We start from the raw sequence: 18,317 nt of genomic DNA on the forward strand, positions 1-18,317 counted from the left end.
TCCTTTAAACAACTGACTTTCTGTGTAATCTTCTTGTTAACGCAGCGGTATAAATGTTACACATTTTTCCATTTCCTGATGCAATGCGCCTTTCCAATTTCGTTTAAAGTACTCTTCTGTATATGAATCTTACCTGTTGTCTGGATGAAACATAATCTAACCACATTCATTTTCCCTCCCTTTTCCTTCAAGCCAAAGCCTAAATTTGCTCTGGCTGTAAGGAGTAGACAAAGTAAGTTGTGAGTGTTGAAAGGAGGATCTTGGGTAATTTCCTGCACACTAAATGAGATAAGAGCACACAAACAGACATTTAACCTCTGTCTTAAGTCAACCACCCCTTGCTGAGGCTGTTACCTGGGTTTAATAAGTAATACTGAGTTCATTTTTTCACCTCTACTCATTAATTAGCCTATCTAATTTTCTTAATTAATCAAATCTGTCAGGATAAGAACATACAGATTTACAAGATGTGATAAGAAAAGAACAAATAAATCATGATTATTACTTAAATTAATTTAAGGGGTGACTACAAGCTATGTGACAGAACAGAAGTTCATTGTTAAACTGCAGAAATGTAGCTGAAGTGATTGAAGTGTTTCAGAACAGCCTTATTTTGTCTGTGTAAGTGACCATGCAAAGGTTTATGTCCTAAAGCAATGCTCTGCTGCTGATTCCCAGAAGTGGGACGGGAGGGAGTCTAGATGCTTTCTTAGTTCAATAGGCCACACACTTCAGTGACAGCTGAAGGAAAACATTGAATATTTTGGTTCTTCCTTAAAAGCATGTATGTATATTATTTATATAGCTTCAGTGGAAAAATATATTTAACAATAAAACGTTTTTTAATATATATATATATATATATATATATATATATATATATATATATATATATATATATATATATATATATATATATATATATATATATATATATATATATATATGTATGCAATCATTTATACATAGGCTACTTACATTTATGCATATGGCAAACACTTTTATCCAAAGTGACTTAAATTGAATTTATGGTACACGTTGACATTTTATCAGTTCTTGTCTTCCCAGGGAACTGAACCCATGACCTTGGTGTTGCTCTACTGTTTGAGCTACAGGAAAGTCTGTATATGTATCAATTTCTACATTTTGATTTACATACTTTGCCGTTACACTCAGGCCACATACCCCTTGTACTTTTATGAGCATAGAACATAGCCCAGGTCATTTAACAAGATATCTGTTCAACAGTGCAGTTGTGTGTACTGATTACTTTCACAGACGGTATGTGGAAAATATTAACATTTTGTGTTAATAATGAATTTTTTTGTGAAACCTCCTCATGGGCGAGTCACAGTGAGTTGAGAGGACTGGGCAAATCTTACAAATAACAATTGCCCCTCTAGGGCATGGCTCATCAGCACCTTCATACTATTCAAAAGAGTCTAGAAATCTACCAGATTTATATGAATATGCAAACTTGAGCAGTATTCCATGTCCTTCCAAGTTTGCTAAGGGGTGCCATATTAAATAAACACTGAGACAGGCATATTCACTTTATGGATCCAAAATTTTGGCTACTGGAATTTCAAAGATCGATATGCACTGGAATAATCCATGCAAGGGCCGTGACCTCTGTGAAGCCTCTGAGAATATGTGTTCTCCTTATTCCTAAAGACCATCGATCATCTTTGAGAGGTTTGTCCACTTTGTTTCCACGTGCATCTCTATAATTCAATCTGTCCAAACACGGTTTGTGTGTGTATGTGTGGGTGTGTGGGTGTGTGTGTGAAACTGCCTTTATGTGCAAGGGTGCATCTGCTTGTCTACGTGAACTGCTTTTTCCTGCATCCCCAGGGTCTCGCAGACTCATGCCTTGCCGTATCCCACGCTTAATTAGAAGTCGCTGAGTAATATAAGGTTCCTTTGGAGCCTTCTGAATGAACCCACTGATTAGCCCACAATGCCTCATTACCCCCGGCCTTGTCATTTGGGAATAAGCCATTCAGAGTTAAAGAGCTTACAGTCACTGCATCTCGGCATCCAGGTGTCACTGCTCCAGTCCCGCGCTGACTGTACATTGAAGTTGATAAATACTGTATACGCTGCAAGCTGGGCTGCTTTCAATGAGCCATTTATTCTGTGAAGAAGTTTTTTAAAGTTTATAAGACTCTCTTCAAAATCGAAATGTCCTCTTTCCTTTGAAGGATGGGTTTGTGATAAAGTGTTGTACACTTTCCTGCACTTTAATACTCAGCAATAAGCAAGAGTACAATACAAGATAGTTTAACTCACTTAATGCACTTTTCAAACATATTTGAATATTTTTATTGGCTGTGAATATATATTTACGTTTGCACTGAAGTCAACAATGTGAACATAAACATAGTACATTTGCTGAACCCTCAGAAGCTTGGTGGAGGATCGTACGGTGGGGTTTGACGAACCCTTGATCTTCTCCGTAATATATTTACTCATCAGATGTGTCTGAAGCAGTTCATTCAGACTGCAAATCTGATGTCTCGTGGGAAGTGCTGCATGTGAGATGGCCCATGGCAATCAAATAATGAATAATAACAGTCATATATGCTATCATCCCCATAATCAAGCAGAATGTGGAAGAAATGTTGGGTCATGCAGAGAACATTGCGCCCTGGACTCTGTCCAATCAGCAACCTGCACACAGTAAGAAACATCTCACATACAGTCTCACAAATCTTTCACATCTCCTTCTTTCAACACGCCTTGTGTACATCCAGATAGCTTTGTTCTCTGCTCAACTTGAACTGATTTAAGAAGGTGCAGGTGTTACTGAAAGGATAAAAAGTTCTTCCAAAAGGTGTTTGGAAGCTCTTCTCAGTGTGTTAGGAGAGAAAAGAACACAAAGAAATACAATACGAGGATCAATATAAAATACAGGTACTTCCAAAGAGAATGGAAGCGCAAATTGTTTTGAGATATTGAGGCTTTTTACATTGAAACTGATAGCTGAACCCAGTGTGCAATTATGGAGTTTAAATTTCTGCCTTGCCAAATTAAGGTTTGAAATCCCTAGCAAAAAGTTTAAAAGCGTCTGTGAATAGCCTTTATATATATATATATATATATATATATATATATATATATATATATATATATATATATATGATCATTTGTCACTTTATCAACACATATCACACACACGCACACGAATAATTATTAAGATAGTTAAGAAGTTGACGCGAAGCCTCAGATGTACTGACAAAAAAATATTTTGAAATGTAGAAATGCACTGAATAGTTGTGCACACTGACTCGTTCAATTATTTTTGCTTGGTAAAATATAATTGGGCAGTGTCATAACAGTCAATTTAATCATCCATCGCTCTGGTGTAGGCGTTATGATTATTCATTACCTACAGTTAAATAATGGCTTTTCTTCCCCGCGCTGAACAGCCTTCATGTAACGCGAGGCAGTATTTGAGAAGGGCTCTCGATTGCCGTCAGATCATTCGTCTTCTGTCCAGTGGCTGCAATTGGTCGCATGAACGTTTTTCCCCCCCCAGACTCAAGACTAAAGGATGAAATGAGGCACAGAGCTGAAAAGCTGAAGAGCTGAAGGAATGTGCGAATAAAGACTGTGAGCCATCTGACTGACGCCACGACAAGATCCGAGTGAAGTCTGACCATCACGAGACGAGACGCGCGAATTCGGATCACATTTAGATCAAGCGGATTTCATTGAAACGAATGGTGGGAAAGGTAAGACTGCTGTCGGATTCCGTCTCTTACTCTCGGCTCAATTCCATTATCTGATATGCGTTTGTCAAAACATCAGTGCGAGATAACTATTCATGATAAAGTCTAGAATATATTATGCGATATATTTTTGACTGTTTTGCTATACTTTCTTTGTATTATGCATTCTCTTGAATTTATCTAAGATAATTTAAAGTAGCCTATACAATAAACTTTAAACTGTGTTTAACACACACACACACACACACACACATATATAAGAAACAATTATAAAATACTTTATATAGATAAGTGTTTTCTATTAATATTATTATTATTATTATTGCTTGTACAATCTTCTATCTAAATTAGAAAAAAAGGGAAAAAACAACAAAACAAAACCCTTTGGGATGTCCCAGACACCACCGGTGCTAAAAGAATATTCTTGTATCCTACATCTATTTTTAAATTTAGTGCGTTTCATCTTTACTGTGCTGTTGAGAATAGAAATGATCCAGGGTGAGCGCTTGATGTTTATTTCAGGATTCAGCATTCAGTAGCAGGTGAAACAGAGAGAGAGAGAGAGAGAGAGAGAGAGAGAGAGAGAGAGAGAGAGAGGGACAAAGACAGCCATGCAAGTGAATTCAACCATGCGTTGTGGGCTTGTTAAAAAGGCTTTTCTTTTAGTACAAATAGTTGACTGTAACATCAACTATTTGTGCTTAGATCCTTAATAGCATGCTTTTTAAAATTTTATTTTAACAGTATAAAGCCTGCTTTGAGACAAATTACAAGTGAGATGCTTTGATGGACAGCCATGTTTACAATATTCCATTTATAATGGCATATCATGACCAGAGCTACAACAACAACAATATATATATATATATATATATATAGAGAGAGAGAGAGAGAGAGAGAGAGAGAGAGAGAGAGAGAGAGAAGCCACCTGAGGAAAAACTGACTTATTGAACTACATACCATAGTCTGCAGCTAACCAATGTAATCTCTTGACCCTAATTTAGACCACTGTTTAAGTAAGTTAAGTGGGGGTGCCCTCTTGAACAAGCCCGGGCGGCTTCTAAACACACGTCAGCCTTTTTATCCGACATCAATGACAGGAGTCGTAGTGGCCTGCATGTTCTCAGGAACAACAATGGTCCTCAGGAAGCACTTCTCACTGGCTGTCCATCAAAACTCAACAAAGTCTTTTTCTGTTGACCCGCAGAGACTTTCGTCCCTCCCTCTCTGTTTCCGAAATCCCCCGAGGCTACACAGCTTCTGTGAATTCACTTTCTGCTTCACTCCCTCCGTAGGTGCAGGGCAAGCATCACTCACACGCTATAAGGATGCGGGTGTCGGGATCGAGGATTAAGCTGTGGTGTCCGCTTATCTCGCTGGCACTGATTCAGTTTCTTACCCCTGTTTCGGCTCAAGGTAATTGCTGTCTTCATGGTTTTGAGTTGGTATTTGCTCTGGTTTATTGGCATTTGTGTGGTTGTGTAAAATATAAGATGATGTCCTATTCATTCAGTGCAGAATTTAGTTATTTGATGGCAACGGCAGGGTTACATTTGATTGTGCTTGAAACAAAAATAAACATTTGACCCTCCATGCACCTCCACGTCTCCTAAGAGGACTCATTTCATTGTAATGCCTCTCAGTAAGAAGGTAAAAAGAGATAATGTGAGTCTTGAGGATTTTAGATGGGCTAGAGATGTGGAAAAGCATTTAGTCTAACATCACAGAGGACCACAATGATAATATCCCTCAAGGCAGTTTAAAGGCTTAATTGCTTGGAAGGAGTTTTAAATTCCTCTCCGGCCCTGGATTGAAAGGTGGAGCCTGGACCATCGTCTGGAGGGGGAGGTTCTGCCTGGATGACAAAGTTCGGATTATTCTCTGAATTTTTTGCATTCTCTCTTCTTCCCAGACCAACACTTGTGTGATGGGCATGTGCAGTCTTTAAATTCATGCCATGTAGACAGGTTCTTTTCATTCCTCAGATGAAACAAAGCGGAATAGGAATAAACAAACCAAAGACTTATGGGTTTAATACAAGTTAAGACGACTCGACAGCACTTGCGGCATGATGTTGATTATCATGAAAATGAACTTCGACTTATTTCTGCTATTAAAAAAAGCAAAAATTTGGTTATGATGAGGCACTTACAACAGAAATGAATGGGGCCAAGCAATAAGCATTAAAATATTAAATAGTTGATTCCTAAATTGCATTCTCTCAAACTATGTTTATGCATGATTTGTAAACTATTATTTCTTCATGGCAAAACATGCAGAAAGCAACATGATATCATTTAGCAGAAATGTTGCCACAGTCACGTTTCTCCTGGGGTGAGATTAGTGCTTTTCTAAAATTATTAGTAATCTCAGATTTTTGCATTTTTTGAAGACAAGGGATGAGTTGAAATGTTGTAATTAGCACTATACCTCAAATGTTATCAGTTAATCACTTAGCTTTTCGAGCCTGCCATATTCCTTTAACAGAAAACATTGCAGTGTGGGTACTTGACGTGTTGGAGGGAAAATGATTGCAAATGCTGACAATTCCCTGTTGTGATGAATGAATGGGAAGAAGCAGTCAGTGATACAAAGCGGTGTGATGAGACATTGTGAAAGCGTTTTGGAAGGGTCTGTATTGTGTGCGTGATGAAGTTGTGGGAAAATAAAACTAAAGAACTGAAGGTCAACGTTAAACAAGCTGTCTGAAACTCTCAAGCAGTCAATCGCACAATACAATTCACATTCACGGTTTTAAGCAGCAAATCTCATTACAAAACCTTTATCTTCGTACTTTGTCTAGATAAGGTATTTTTACACATTGGTGAGATGGGAAATGTAGCCAAGTCTCCCAGGTTTTCATTTGGTCCTGAATAATTCCTACTGCTTGGATCATATAGATCATATCCAGCCGAGTTAGATGATTGTAAAGTGCAGAATGTTTCTGACTGTTTCCGCTAAGTAGGCATTAATGTTTTAATTCCCGCAACAACGATTTTTGAGTTTGTGGAAAGTAAACGTTCCAAACAGGTACGGAGCCTTCTGACAGGTGAGTAATTGGAAGCACGGTGATAAAAGGATGCAATGGATTTTGGAGGAAGAACTCCGCGAGTCTTTTCAGAAGGATGAAAGATAACCACATCAAAGGCCTGTGGATTTGTGGGTGCGAGTTTCTAATTTACAGACACAGGACCTCCTGCTTATATTTCTCTCGTTTCAAGTTACAAGTCAGCACTTGTCACTGTTGTTCTTTACCTCCCCCTCAATCTCTACAGGAGTCTATTTGGCACAAAACCTTTAATCACCGAAAGCCAGGAGTTGTGGATACCTAGGTGTGCTAAGACCCTTTTCGTAGGACTATTTTATGAAACTGTCATGATACCGCTTCCAGAAATTCTGTGTTTTTTCATGCTGATGAATGTATTGTGTTCTTCTTCATTATTCATGGCTCGTGAGCAGGGTTTTAGCGTCTCAACATTGTTGGAATTACTTTCTGAGTATTTCGCATTGATTTTTCATCTCTGTCATGATTTGCAGTACTGAGCTGGAACAGCAACACACTTTTCCTCTCTAAACCCGTGGTTACTTTTATACGCTGTTGATATGTTGTGAAAAATGTTCAGACAGCAAGCAGTTTTGGCCCAGATCCGGCCCACATCTGGCCCGGGTGAAATCCAAGCGGGCCAGATGTATGCCGGTTCTGTGCCGAAACTGCTAGCTGTCTAGGAAATCTCTGGCTGGGTCTATGTCAGTACTCATTTCATCCAACTCACATGAATGACTAAGAATTAAGTTAGGTTAGATTTTAATTCAACAATTACATTCATACAAAAATGCCATTTTGGACATTACTGATATGCAGCTCATTGTAGAAGGAAACTATTTTAATTATTATTTTTAATATATTATATTAATATAATATATTTTAATTATTATTTTTAAGTATCATTCCAAAGGTTGTGGTCATTTTTTAAATGCTTTTGAAAGAAGTCTCTAGGCTGAATTCATTTGATAAAAAAATATTGTAAAAACATTAATATTGTGAAAAATTATTACAAAAAAGTATTTTTTATTTACTCATGTGATCACAATTTTTTTTACAGCCACTATTCCAGTCTTAAGTGTCACATGATTCTTCAGAAATTGTTCTAAAATGCTCATGGAGTATTTTGTACTACTATCAGTGTTGAAAAACTGTTGTGCTAATAAACATTCCTTTGTAACGTGTTATAGATTTGATCAGGATTATTTGATAAATGTAAAGTTCAAAAGAACAGTATTTATTTATTTTAATGCATCTTTGTTGAATAAAAGTATTACTTTCTTAAAAAAAAAAGGACCCATATTTTGGAATGGTCATTCATTTAGTAATTAATATTAGTGATTTGTCATTTTAATTTAGCTGTTCCATCCATACATCCTTAAATCAATGAATGATTGAATGAATAAATTGTAAAATTGTGACACCAAAAAAAAAAAAAAAAAAAAAAAAAAAAAGAGAAAAGATGCTATACTTCGGACCATATCCATAGCATGGTGTAAAATTAACCACTCAATCCTGTTATCCAGTTTATTTCAAGAAAAGATCAAGCAAAGAGTTTTCTTGAATTCATGGGAGATATCAGTTAACCACTCATAAACAACCGGTCCCAAACCTCCTAGTCTTTAGTGAGTAACAGATTCATTTAGCCTATTCTATCACCTTGTTTCCTGCTGGGTATTTTCCATGGAACACAGAAACACTGAAACTTGTTCCTATATATACACTGATTGATGGAAATGAATCGTAGTTCCCCAAAGACACATATTGGACAGAGTGGTGTGGGTGTCCAATCTGTCCATGAGAAGGGAGATGTTCACCCCACAGGAAACCCAGCAGTGTCCCGTTCCTCAGGTTGGTGCACCTAGATCAGTTGTATGTCTTATCTCTGTCTCCTAAATGCCTTTTTCCCAATAGTATTGACCTCTGGGTTTTATTCTTACATATTTTCCTTTTCTTTTTGTGCCAACATGGTTTCTTCATATATACTTTATAGCACCTCGGCTTCTTTCTCTGGGCAGAACTGTGGCATGCGAACAACATAAGGACAGAGCAACACTGATTAACCAGTGTTTCATTAACTCAGATGGGATGTGTGATGTTTTTCTGTGCTGGTTTCTCATAGGTCTAATACACAACAACTGATTATGGGTCAAAAGCATTTGTTTACTTCTGTAGATTTTTTTTTTTAGGATTGAATGATGAGGGACAACCCCTAATCAGTTGTTCATGGCTATAGATACTCATAAACTGAAGTAATGCGCCTGTCTTCCCTTTCAACCTTACTTAGCCGGAACTCTTCTGAGCTTTAAAAGTCACATTCTCTTCTTAATTATCTTGTCATTTTTGTAATTTTTTTTTAAAGAGACAGTAAGTCTCTGTTCCTGATTTTATGTGCATTGTGTCGGATGGACAATTAAATAATATTCTACAATTTCCTAATGTTAAATATCCTTAAATTGGACATAGCTATAAAGAAAAGAACGAGAATATGACTTATAACATGCCTTTCCTCGGATTTCTATCCAAGTATAATTTAAAATCTCATTTGAAAAAATATTTGAAAGATTTATTCGATCATATTTTTCAAATTTTCAGCTAATAATTCCATTCTTTCCTTGCAGTTCCAGCTCCGCGGAGACTTCGATTTAAAGTTCTGAGTGCAGGCAGGCTACTTGTCTCATGGAAGGAACCAAAAGGAGAATACGATGGCTACAAATTTATGTATAATACTGAACCAGGTAAGAAGCAATGACAATAAAACAGCATTTTTATTTATCTTGTTTCTTATGCTGTCAGTCAAAATTAATAAATGTGGCTGTACTATATTGTATGCATACAAGTTTGCCTTCTGTTAATCTGTTATTAATGAAATACGGTCTCTGTTTTATTCCCCTTTGAGCCTCATTTTTCTCTAAATGCATGCAGATGTAGTGTCAGACTTCCCTCTGTGAGCTTCAGCAGGTGTATTTGTTAACCTTGCCGGATCAGAAGGACTCCTTGTTTCTTTACATATTTGACAATAGTCCTTGTCTAGAGGTTTGAGACGGCTCCTGATAACACATAAACAGCCAAGGTCACTCTCTGGTTTTATGTAGACCAGGTGCACTGGCCATCAGTTCTGTAAACTCACCCCTTTGTTAAACACGTCCAAACTTGTTTCTTCTTAGAGCACATTCCAGAGCCCTGTGTATTTTAGGTCTGGGTCCATAGAATAGACATTCATCAGTCGTTTCAGATGTTCCCAAACAGATGGGAAAAGCACTCATTTCAATTATAGCAGCTCATTTGCCGTGTTCCTATGTGCAAAGTGGCATTAATGGGCATGGTAATTCTCTCTATTGGCCAGAATTGAGGTGTTGGAGTGATGGAACAGGTGATAGTTTGCATCAGAGCGGGTCAATGCGACTCTTTTGTGATTGAGGTGAGGAATGTTTGGCTGCGGTACCTGGTCAGAATCTAGGAGGTCAGATAGAGGTTACTGTCTGATCCAGCTGCTTGTATTTATGGTATCTGATGTCAGCTTTGCAAAGGTCCAGATCTCACAGCAACACTGGCATCCTTAAAAAGGGCTGCAAACCAAAAAATGGCAAAGCTCCTAGAAATGTAACATATTACAACAAAACGACTGTTTTAGTTGAAAACGTTTGTTTTATTCAGTTTATGTACTGATTTGCAGCATAAATGCATTAATGTCCAATTTAAATATTAAAAAATATATTTTTCCTTTATCCAGGAGACTGGATGCATGGATGTTAAAAGAGGCTTACAGCATAGAATCACCTCTCATTACTAAAATGACTGATCAGAACGAATATCCAAATGACGTAACATGGTTTGCTTCCATTCAAAATGGAACCGAAAATAGCTAAATTAATATACTGCACAACTAATAACTGTCAGAGATTCAAGCTAATCAGCTTTCAGTTTCATCTTACTGAATCATCAAGCCCGCTAGTGTTTAAGATATCAAGTAAAGAGAAACATATAAAATGTAACAAAATTATTGATTTCATTAATGAGGGATCTCAAAATAAGTGAGGCTTAATGACAGGCCATTTATAGCTGTACCAAAATGAAGAAATGAAGGCTGGAGTTTCTCTAAACATAGGGTATATAGATGGAATAGAGCTGTGCATGCATGTGTAAATGTTTCAAATGATCACAGTCAAGATATGTTCCGTCGATTTACTATATTAGCAATTGTTGTGTTATTGAGAAGAGAGATTATATTGTGTCATTAATCATCACGCCTTTGAACCTGCTGCAGTCTTTTATAGGTTTGATCAATATTAATTTACATACCATCCTCTCTGAAAATTATATTATGGACAGCGGTGGAAAATAAGTGATATGAGCTTAGATGATTTAGTTGTACTTGGTTTTAATTTGTTACAACTTGATGCTGTAATTCTAGTGAAGAATTGTATTTGGCTCAATTAAATATCACTCTGTGGTCTTGTAATCGTAATAAAAGTTCCCGATTTATTTTTGCACAAATATAAAAAATGAATGAGCCTGCGTTTTTTTTTTTTTTTTTTTTTGAGTATGTTCAGCAATAGGAGTGGTCAAATATGGAAACAGAATAAGTTATAATATTTTGCACTGAGGAGCACAAATTGATTTCGCATCTATTTTTAGATGTAACTATAGCTCCACTCTTTCTAAAAATCTAAGTGGAAAGGGAGATATTTTCACTTGCGACAAACCGATTCTGTCTTTTGGTCTCATTTAAACAAATGAGAATTGGAGAGCTTTGATGTTGTCTGGAGAACCGGTGATAGTTCGCTGTCTGCAGTAATCTTTTCTTTGAAGCATGATGTGCAAAGTCATCAGCAAACTGTGGTTCTCCTGTTCTGACACCCTCTGCTCTGAGACTAACCCCAATCATGCTCCCACGGCTGCTGAATAAGCCACTTCCACTCCCCTTCAATTGATCTCTCGCCAAGTCACGAGGATTTTAATCAGGATCATTGGTCAGGGATCTGAATTGCAGGGGCAGGCTTCTTCATCACATTGAGAGACTGTTCAGGCATGACCGATTCAAAGGCAATACATTTTGTCTGCACTTTTTATTACATCACAATGCTTTTTTGGTCAATTTTAAATTGGCAAGTGCTTTGAAATGCATACTCCACCCAGAAATAAAATCAGCATGCACTCACTCTTATGCCATCAAAAAAAATTCTCTGTTCATTTTTATTTGAAGAAATAAAGTCAGATACATCTGAACATGAAGGTGAGCAAATGATGAGATAATGTTTGGGTGGAGTATCCCTATTGTGAAAGTTGTCATTCCTTTCTCACTTTACAAAATTACCAAAAGCAAACATTTATGTGAAGTCATAATCCCAGACTCTGTCGCCAGGCAGGGATGTCTTGAAGCAAGAGAGATGAGTTTGCAGCCAAGAACCTGTTTAGAACAGACAATTTGTCACTGTCAGTACTGCAAACACACTTCATGAAGTTGTTTGCTGTGCAGTGGCCATAAAGTGTCCACCCACAGATTGTATTTGGGTGATAACTTGGCATCACAACTTGTCAGGCCGGTACTTTTCCTCCTCTGGCTCAGAGCAAAGCTATTTTAGACAGGTTTTTTGGACATAACCGTATGTGTTTGCTTTTGCATTAGAGAACTTGGATCAGTTTAGAGGACTGTTCTGTTAGATGTATGAGGGGACAGATAATGAGATGCCCAAAAGCCTGTGTCTGTCTTTTCTGTAATCATGAACATGCTCATTCTTATACTTAATTCATGAGCAAGTTTGAGTATTTTTGAAACCGTTAATGCACCATCTATCTGTGGACCACTTTGTCAACCAGACAAGAGTTTTCACCAAGCAAATACTCGGAACAGATGTTTTCAGTTTGTTAAAGGAAGTTCACACAGAGAACTGTCTCTTTCTGTCCTTTGCAGAATTACTGCCGAAACATGAGCTTTGTATGAATAATAGAAATAGTGGTGTAGCCAAGAGGTTAAAGATTTTGGGCTAGTAACCTATGGAGGACTATGGAAGCCACTTAAAAAGAACATGAAATCAATTAACTATCAATATTTTTATAAAAAAATAAAAAATAAAACATTAAATAAATTATTTTTTCCAAGTTGTTTCAAGTTTCAAGATGTGTACTTAGTTCATATTAAAATTGTGGTTATAATAATAATAATAAATGAACTGCTAATCATTTACATGATGCTGTTAAAGGTTCGTTTTGCAAAATACTTTTCTTTTTTTCATGTCAAGTAAAAAATTTGGAATTAAACAGTTGACACGTGAGAGCAACAATGCATTTTCAGCTGAATGAGATTTTTTTATTCCTAATTTAAATTAAATTGTAATTTGCTAGGTTTCTGAGTAGAAACAGGCATACTGTATGAGACAGTGCTAACTAACCATCCTCTCTCTGATTTGTGTCTGATGACAGGTGGGGAAACAAGGGAGTTACAAATTGCAAGGGGTGAGAATAAAGCAATAATAAAGGATTTTAATCCCGGGAAGGAGTATTCAGTCAAGGTTATATCTGTGACTGGAAACCTGCACAGCCGAGCACTTCAGGGAAAGTATACTGGTACGAAATACCTTGTTTCTACGAAGCAATCCCACTAAAACAGATGGCAATTGAAAATAATGTGTTTGATTTGTAGTCTTCTGTGTGTTTCAAGAAAACAATGAAAAAAAAAGAGTGCCTTGAAAATAACAGCATCAGTTTTATTTAGTGAAACTGTGTATATGAAACATTTACAGATCTTGCATGTTTGAGATTTGAGGAGTTGAAAAATTCATATATTGATATAAAAAATATTAGATGACCCTTACTTTATATTTAGTTAATGGTATACAAAGTATATTATACATAGTAATATATCCATGGCTCAATATTCTGGAATTGCTCTTAATTCCTCACGTGTCTTCAGCAGAAGACCAGAGCAGTGATGGAGACACCCCTCAGCCTCAAAGACTGAAAGAGCCAGGACCTGTGGAAGAGGGCAATGAGATCTCAGGAGGTAAAGCCAAAGTTTAACCTCCACAGACTGTGCTCTTTCATAGCTCAGGAGCCTTAATGGGGTTCAGAGGATTTTTCAAGTATCAACTGTGTTTCAGATGTTAAAAATCTCCAGAAGAAATGATCATGACTATTATTTCACACAAATAAACAAACCGTTTGAAAAAAAAAAAAAACATTTTATATATTGGTCATTTTGTTTGAATTCACAGGATTTGATTTGTATGGAAACATATTATTTTCAGTAAAGGTCCACCACTGAACCTAACTGTCTGTGGGACATAAGCAGTTGTGAAGATTAATTTCTCACTGGTCTTGAGTGAATTTCTTTTGGAAATGCTTGAGTTCATTTTAAAATCTCAAATGCTTCATTGCAAACTTTGATATCTTGTGCTATTTGAACGTACAATGTAAACATCTGTTTGTCGTTGAAACTCTTGAGAGACTCTTTCTCAAGAGAAAACACATGTAACACATGAAAATCTCCATTCTCTCACTTCAGAGACAACGGAGATATTACAGACATCTCTCTTGTGGGTTTTCTGTTCTGTGTGCTCTTCTCTTGTGGGGCTTCCTTTTCAGTGTCACGTTTTGTTTTATCTACATTACAGGCCATATGAATGTCTCCAGTGTTCTTCTTGGACTCATTATTGCTATTTTTCCAGTGAGAGCTGCCCTCCTGTCAAGATATTTGAGTACTGTCAGTGATGTATAAGAACTGAAACTGGCTGAAGCTGCAGGGGGCATCTCTCTGTAGATCACATCTTTGCTGATTTTTATGTCCCTGGCAAACTTGACAAAATGAGCAGGAAGTCAAAGTCAAAGATGATGTTCCTGTCTGAAAGTTTCTGCCGATGTCTCTCAGGGCCAGATCTGAGTATCATCGCCCAGTCCAATATCACAGCAGTCTGTTACAATTCTGAAGGATTTTTGTACACAAAGGAATATATGCTGGGTTTCTGACCCAAAATGCAATGTTGTAGAGTACAGATGAAACCGAGGAGGTTAAATGCAAGGGTAAGGATACTGAGCGTGTGGTTGACTGTGAAAGAGACAAGTTTCCAGCCTTTCTCAGTTGGCCTTTTTTACTCGACTCAAAAGAGAGATTAGACTTTGTTTAGCCATGCACACTGATGTTTAGTGGGTGTAAAAACAGTCCAGGCTGCTCGGAGGCTGAAATGTGCTCTTAAATGAAGCATTTAACTTTTGTGCTACGTGGTCTCGCATCTGTTGTTCACAGTCTTTCATTAAGGACACCTCTGTGCGCCTGCCAAATGGCAGAGGTTTGACATTGGTACGGCTCACACAGACCTTAGCTGTCCTGTTTTCCTCTTCAGGCTACTGTCAAAGATGGCAGGACTTGGCACACGGACTCTAAGTGGGTGGTGGAGCTCTGATTCGGTTCAGCTCTGTTAAGAATGGCTGCATGCTTTGATTATGACTGAGCACTAATTTGATTCTCTGCTTAAGATCTCATTAGCGCAGAATAACAAGGAGATAATATTTCAAAGCAAGTCCTTGATGATGAGAATTGCCACAAGAGGGTTATCACTGGCTCAAGGCATATTCAGACAGATAGACAGTGTCTTGCTGCCCGTGTGTGTGTGTGTGCTGGTGGGATGGGATGGTGGGCTATAACAAAATGGGAATGTGTCCAAGCAGACAGAATGGAGGTAAATGGATATCTGAGGATCCGTGCCATCACAGAGGGATGTGAAATGGCACTTTGAGCTCACATTTTTATATCTCTTCCCAATCCTCTCATTCACAAATTAGTGTTTCCAGAAGCAAATTGAAAGGTGGCATAAGCACAAAGCTGTTGCTTTTTATCTTCTCACCAAACACCTCTTTACTGGATGTCTGTAATTGTGATTCATGCTCAACATCTGTGGGTATATACGAGGCGAAGAAAAAAACATTGCAGCCGGCTGTGTAAATTACAATTTTGCAGTTTAATGAGCAAACAAACCCTTAACTGGCAAGTGGTAATTCTGATATATGGCTAATGCACATTTCCTGGCTTTTCAAAAAATCAGTTTCTGCTCATTTATATTCATGAGCCATGAATAAATTTTCAGTACGACACAATTTTTTTAAATATATTTTTAGAGAGATATTAATACTTTACATTCATCAATGATGCATTCAATCGATTTAATTAATAAAAAGGATTTTTAAAAAATTCCATAAAAATGGAAATGTTTCTTGAGCACTCAATTCAGCAAATTAAAATATTGGATCATGTGACACCGAAAACTGAAGTAATGGCTGCTGAAATTCTGCTTTACCATCACATGAATAAATGAAATATATATTTAAGATATATAAAAATAGAAAACAGTTTCAGTCGTAATTATATTTTAAAATATCATTGTTTTGAATACATTTTTGTTTAAATAAATTCAGCCTTGGTAAACATTAGAGACATAAGAATTTACTGTCGGGGAGAGAACAGGAAATGAAGTGGGAGAAAGAGGAAGGTGGGATCAGGAGATGATCTTGAGCAACAGTGCCACATGTCCGAGCATTGCCAATGAGGGCATCGGCTCCAAAAAACATAAGAGACCAATTACCAAAAACATTCAACATTTTTCTGACCCCAAAATTACAGCATACAGTTTTTTTTTCTTCTTCTCAGATTTAGAATTTTTATTCATCCCAGTGAATCAAATCTTTGGAACCCATTCACCATAAAGATGACAATGACTGTTTCTCCAGGTTCATTGCTAAACAAATCAGTGGCAACAACTGAGCATCCTTTTTTAAAGATTTTTATTTTTTCTGCCTTTATTTCAATAGTTGGAGAGAGGAAAGAAAGTGAAGTGGGTGAGAGAGGGGGTGGGATCCTCAGGTAGCCGAAGCACAGCTGTGCCACATGTCACAAGTAGAGATTGATTTGTTTACTTTAAATATTCAGCCAGAAACACTGATTGAACACCTTTAATAAGAACGTTCTGCTGTCTGGGCATGATAGTCTTTGTCTGGGCTGGAAAAGGCCATGGGGGTCAACGGTCACATCTGTTTCACACAAACCCTCTTCTCCCACCCTCCCTGATAATAGTAGGGGAAGAAAGGCATGAAAATGGTCTCTTTTGACCTTTTTTTGTTAGAGGGCAGGACACTAGAGTAAGGTGAGAGGGCTGTTATTTAGGAATTCAGTACCTGCAGCCACTGTAATCTAGAGAGAGATATCACTCCCTCAGAGAGCCCAAGGTGACTGCATGGGGACGGTTTGCTTCACTTCAAATGACCCTATTTCTAGTGAAAATCGGCCTCACCTGATGATATTTTTAATGTGAGATTTTTCGCAGAGGAAGGCGCTTTTAATAAGCGATCATTGGTGTAGAACGCTATTCTTGGAGGTGCTGTGTAAGGTGCAGAGATGGCTGTCCTTTAAAGCGCTCCGCTGCCCTGCATTAGGGTGTGTGACGCACTGGGAATGCTAATCATGTCTATTTTGGCTCCAGTCTGAGGTGGCAGTTTGCTGAGATAGGCAGTGATAAGGACAATGCTCTGGATCTTCCTCACAAGGAGGAAGGAGCTCCAGGACTTTCTCTGAAGGAGACTTTCGGAGTTTGACGTCTTATCAGGCCCCGCGGCCCACTGGTGCAGGGGGCCGATAGGCAGAGTATTTGGCTGCGATGAAGCAGCACATCATATTGCAGATAGGCCATTTTTTGACATGTCAGCTGAACTATGTCTTAAAATTTGAATGCTGTTCATTTGTACTGTACACATCTGCCTGTTACTACATAAACACAGGCAGTGATTGGTTTTCAATCCGATTATCAAAGAATATTGACGCTGTCAAACATGGTCACAGTGATAAAACGTCTTAACTAAATAAGACGCTCTGTTTAAGTGCATGTTAAATGCATATTTATTTCTGGTAAAGACATTATTGTACTTAATAAATAAAATACTTTTGTTATATATGAGGATAATAAATACACGTTATACTAAACTTGAAGAAAAAAAATCAAGACTAAACAAACAAACCATAAACAGTGTATCTTTAACTATGTTGTCATATGAAGAACAAATTAGCATCTACACTGGTTTAATTTTGTAAAGCTGTATGTGTTAGATTCACAAAAAATAACGGACTTATTGTCACGTTACGAGACGCTTGAAAGACGGCGAGAGAACCAATTGCAGGTAAGTAATATTTATTCAAGGGATAATCCAGAGGGGTAAACAGTCCAGGCAGGGGTCGAAACCAAAACATCCATCCACATAAAAACAAGACACGAAGACAAGGCAAGGTAAGACAAGGCAAGGATGACGGACATGAAATAACCTGACATTAAACAAGGACTCCGTAACATAGACTAAGACAGACTGGGTATTTATACACAGAAGGATAATGGGGAAACAGGAGACAGGTGGGGGGAACAATCAATTACGCAACAAGGAGGAAGGTGACCATATAAGGGAACAGGAAGTGATCTGGGACAGACACCGTGAGAAGGAGGACATCTAGTGGAACCCCGGGGAACAACAACCCAGACACTGTGACAGTACCCCCCCTCTACGGA

At 37.6% G+C, this 18,317-nt stretch overlaps 1 protein-coding gene across 4 annotated transcripts in view; it reads left to right on the forward strand.

Moving 5' to 3' along the window:
- The first annotated feature begins 3,315 nt into the window (after window positions 1-3,315).
- Window positions 3,316-18,317, forward strand: part of LOC128031176 (collagen alpha-1(XIV) chain-like) — a 103,765-nt gene continuing 88,763 nt past the window's right edge. For 2 of the 4 annotated variants that reach the window (XM_052619419.1, XM_052619420.1), the window contains exons 1-5: window positions 3,317-3,737; window positions 5,030-5,150; window positions 9,399-9,515; window positions 13,201-13,344; window positions 13,691-13,780. In XM_052619419.1, the coding sequence (XP_052475379.1) occupies window positions 3,726-3,737; window positions 5,030-5,150; window positions 9,399-9,515; window positions 13,201-13,344; window positions 13,691-13,780 (484 nt within the window). In that variant the 5' untranslated portion in view covers window positions 3,317-3,725. Of the gene's footprint in view, window positions 3,738-5,029; window positions 5,151-9,398; window positions 9,516-13,200; window positions 13,345-13,690; window positions 13,781-18,317 lie in introns of all 4 variants that reach the window. The other 2 variants (XM_052619421.1, XM_052619422.1) reach the window with 2 other exon arrangements.

The sequence above is a fragment of the Carassius gibelio genome, chromosome A16, assembly GCF_023724105.1.
Source record: "Carassius gibelio isolate Cgi1373 ecotype wild population from Czech Republic chromosome A16, carGib1.2-hapl.c, whole genome shotgun sequence".
In the NCBI taxonomy this organism is placed as follows: Eukaryota; Metazoa; Chordata; class Actinopteri; order Cypriniformes; family Cyprinidae; genus Carassius; species Carassius gibelio.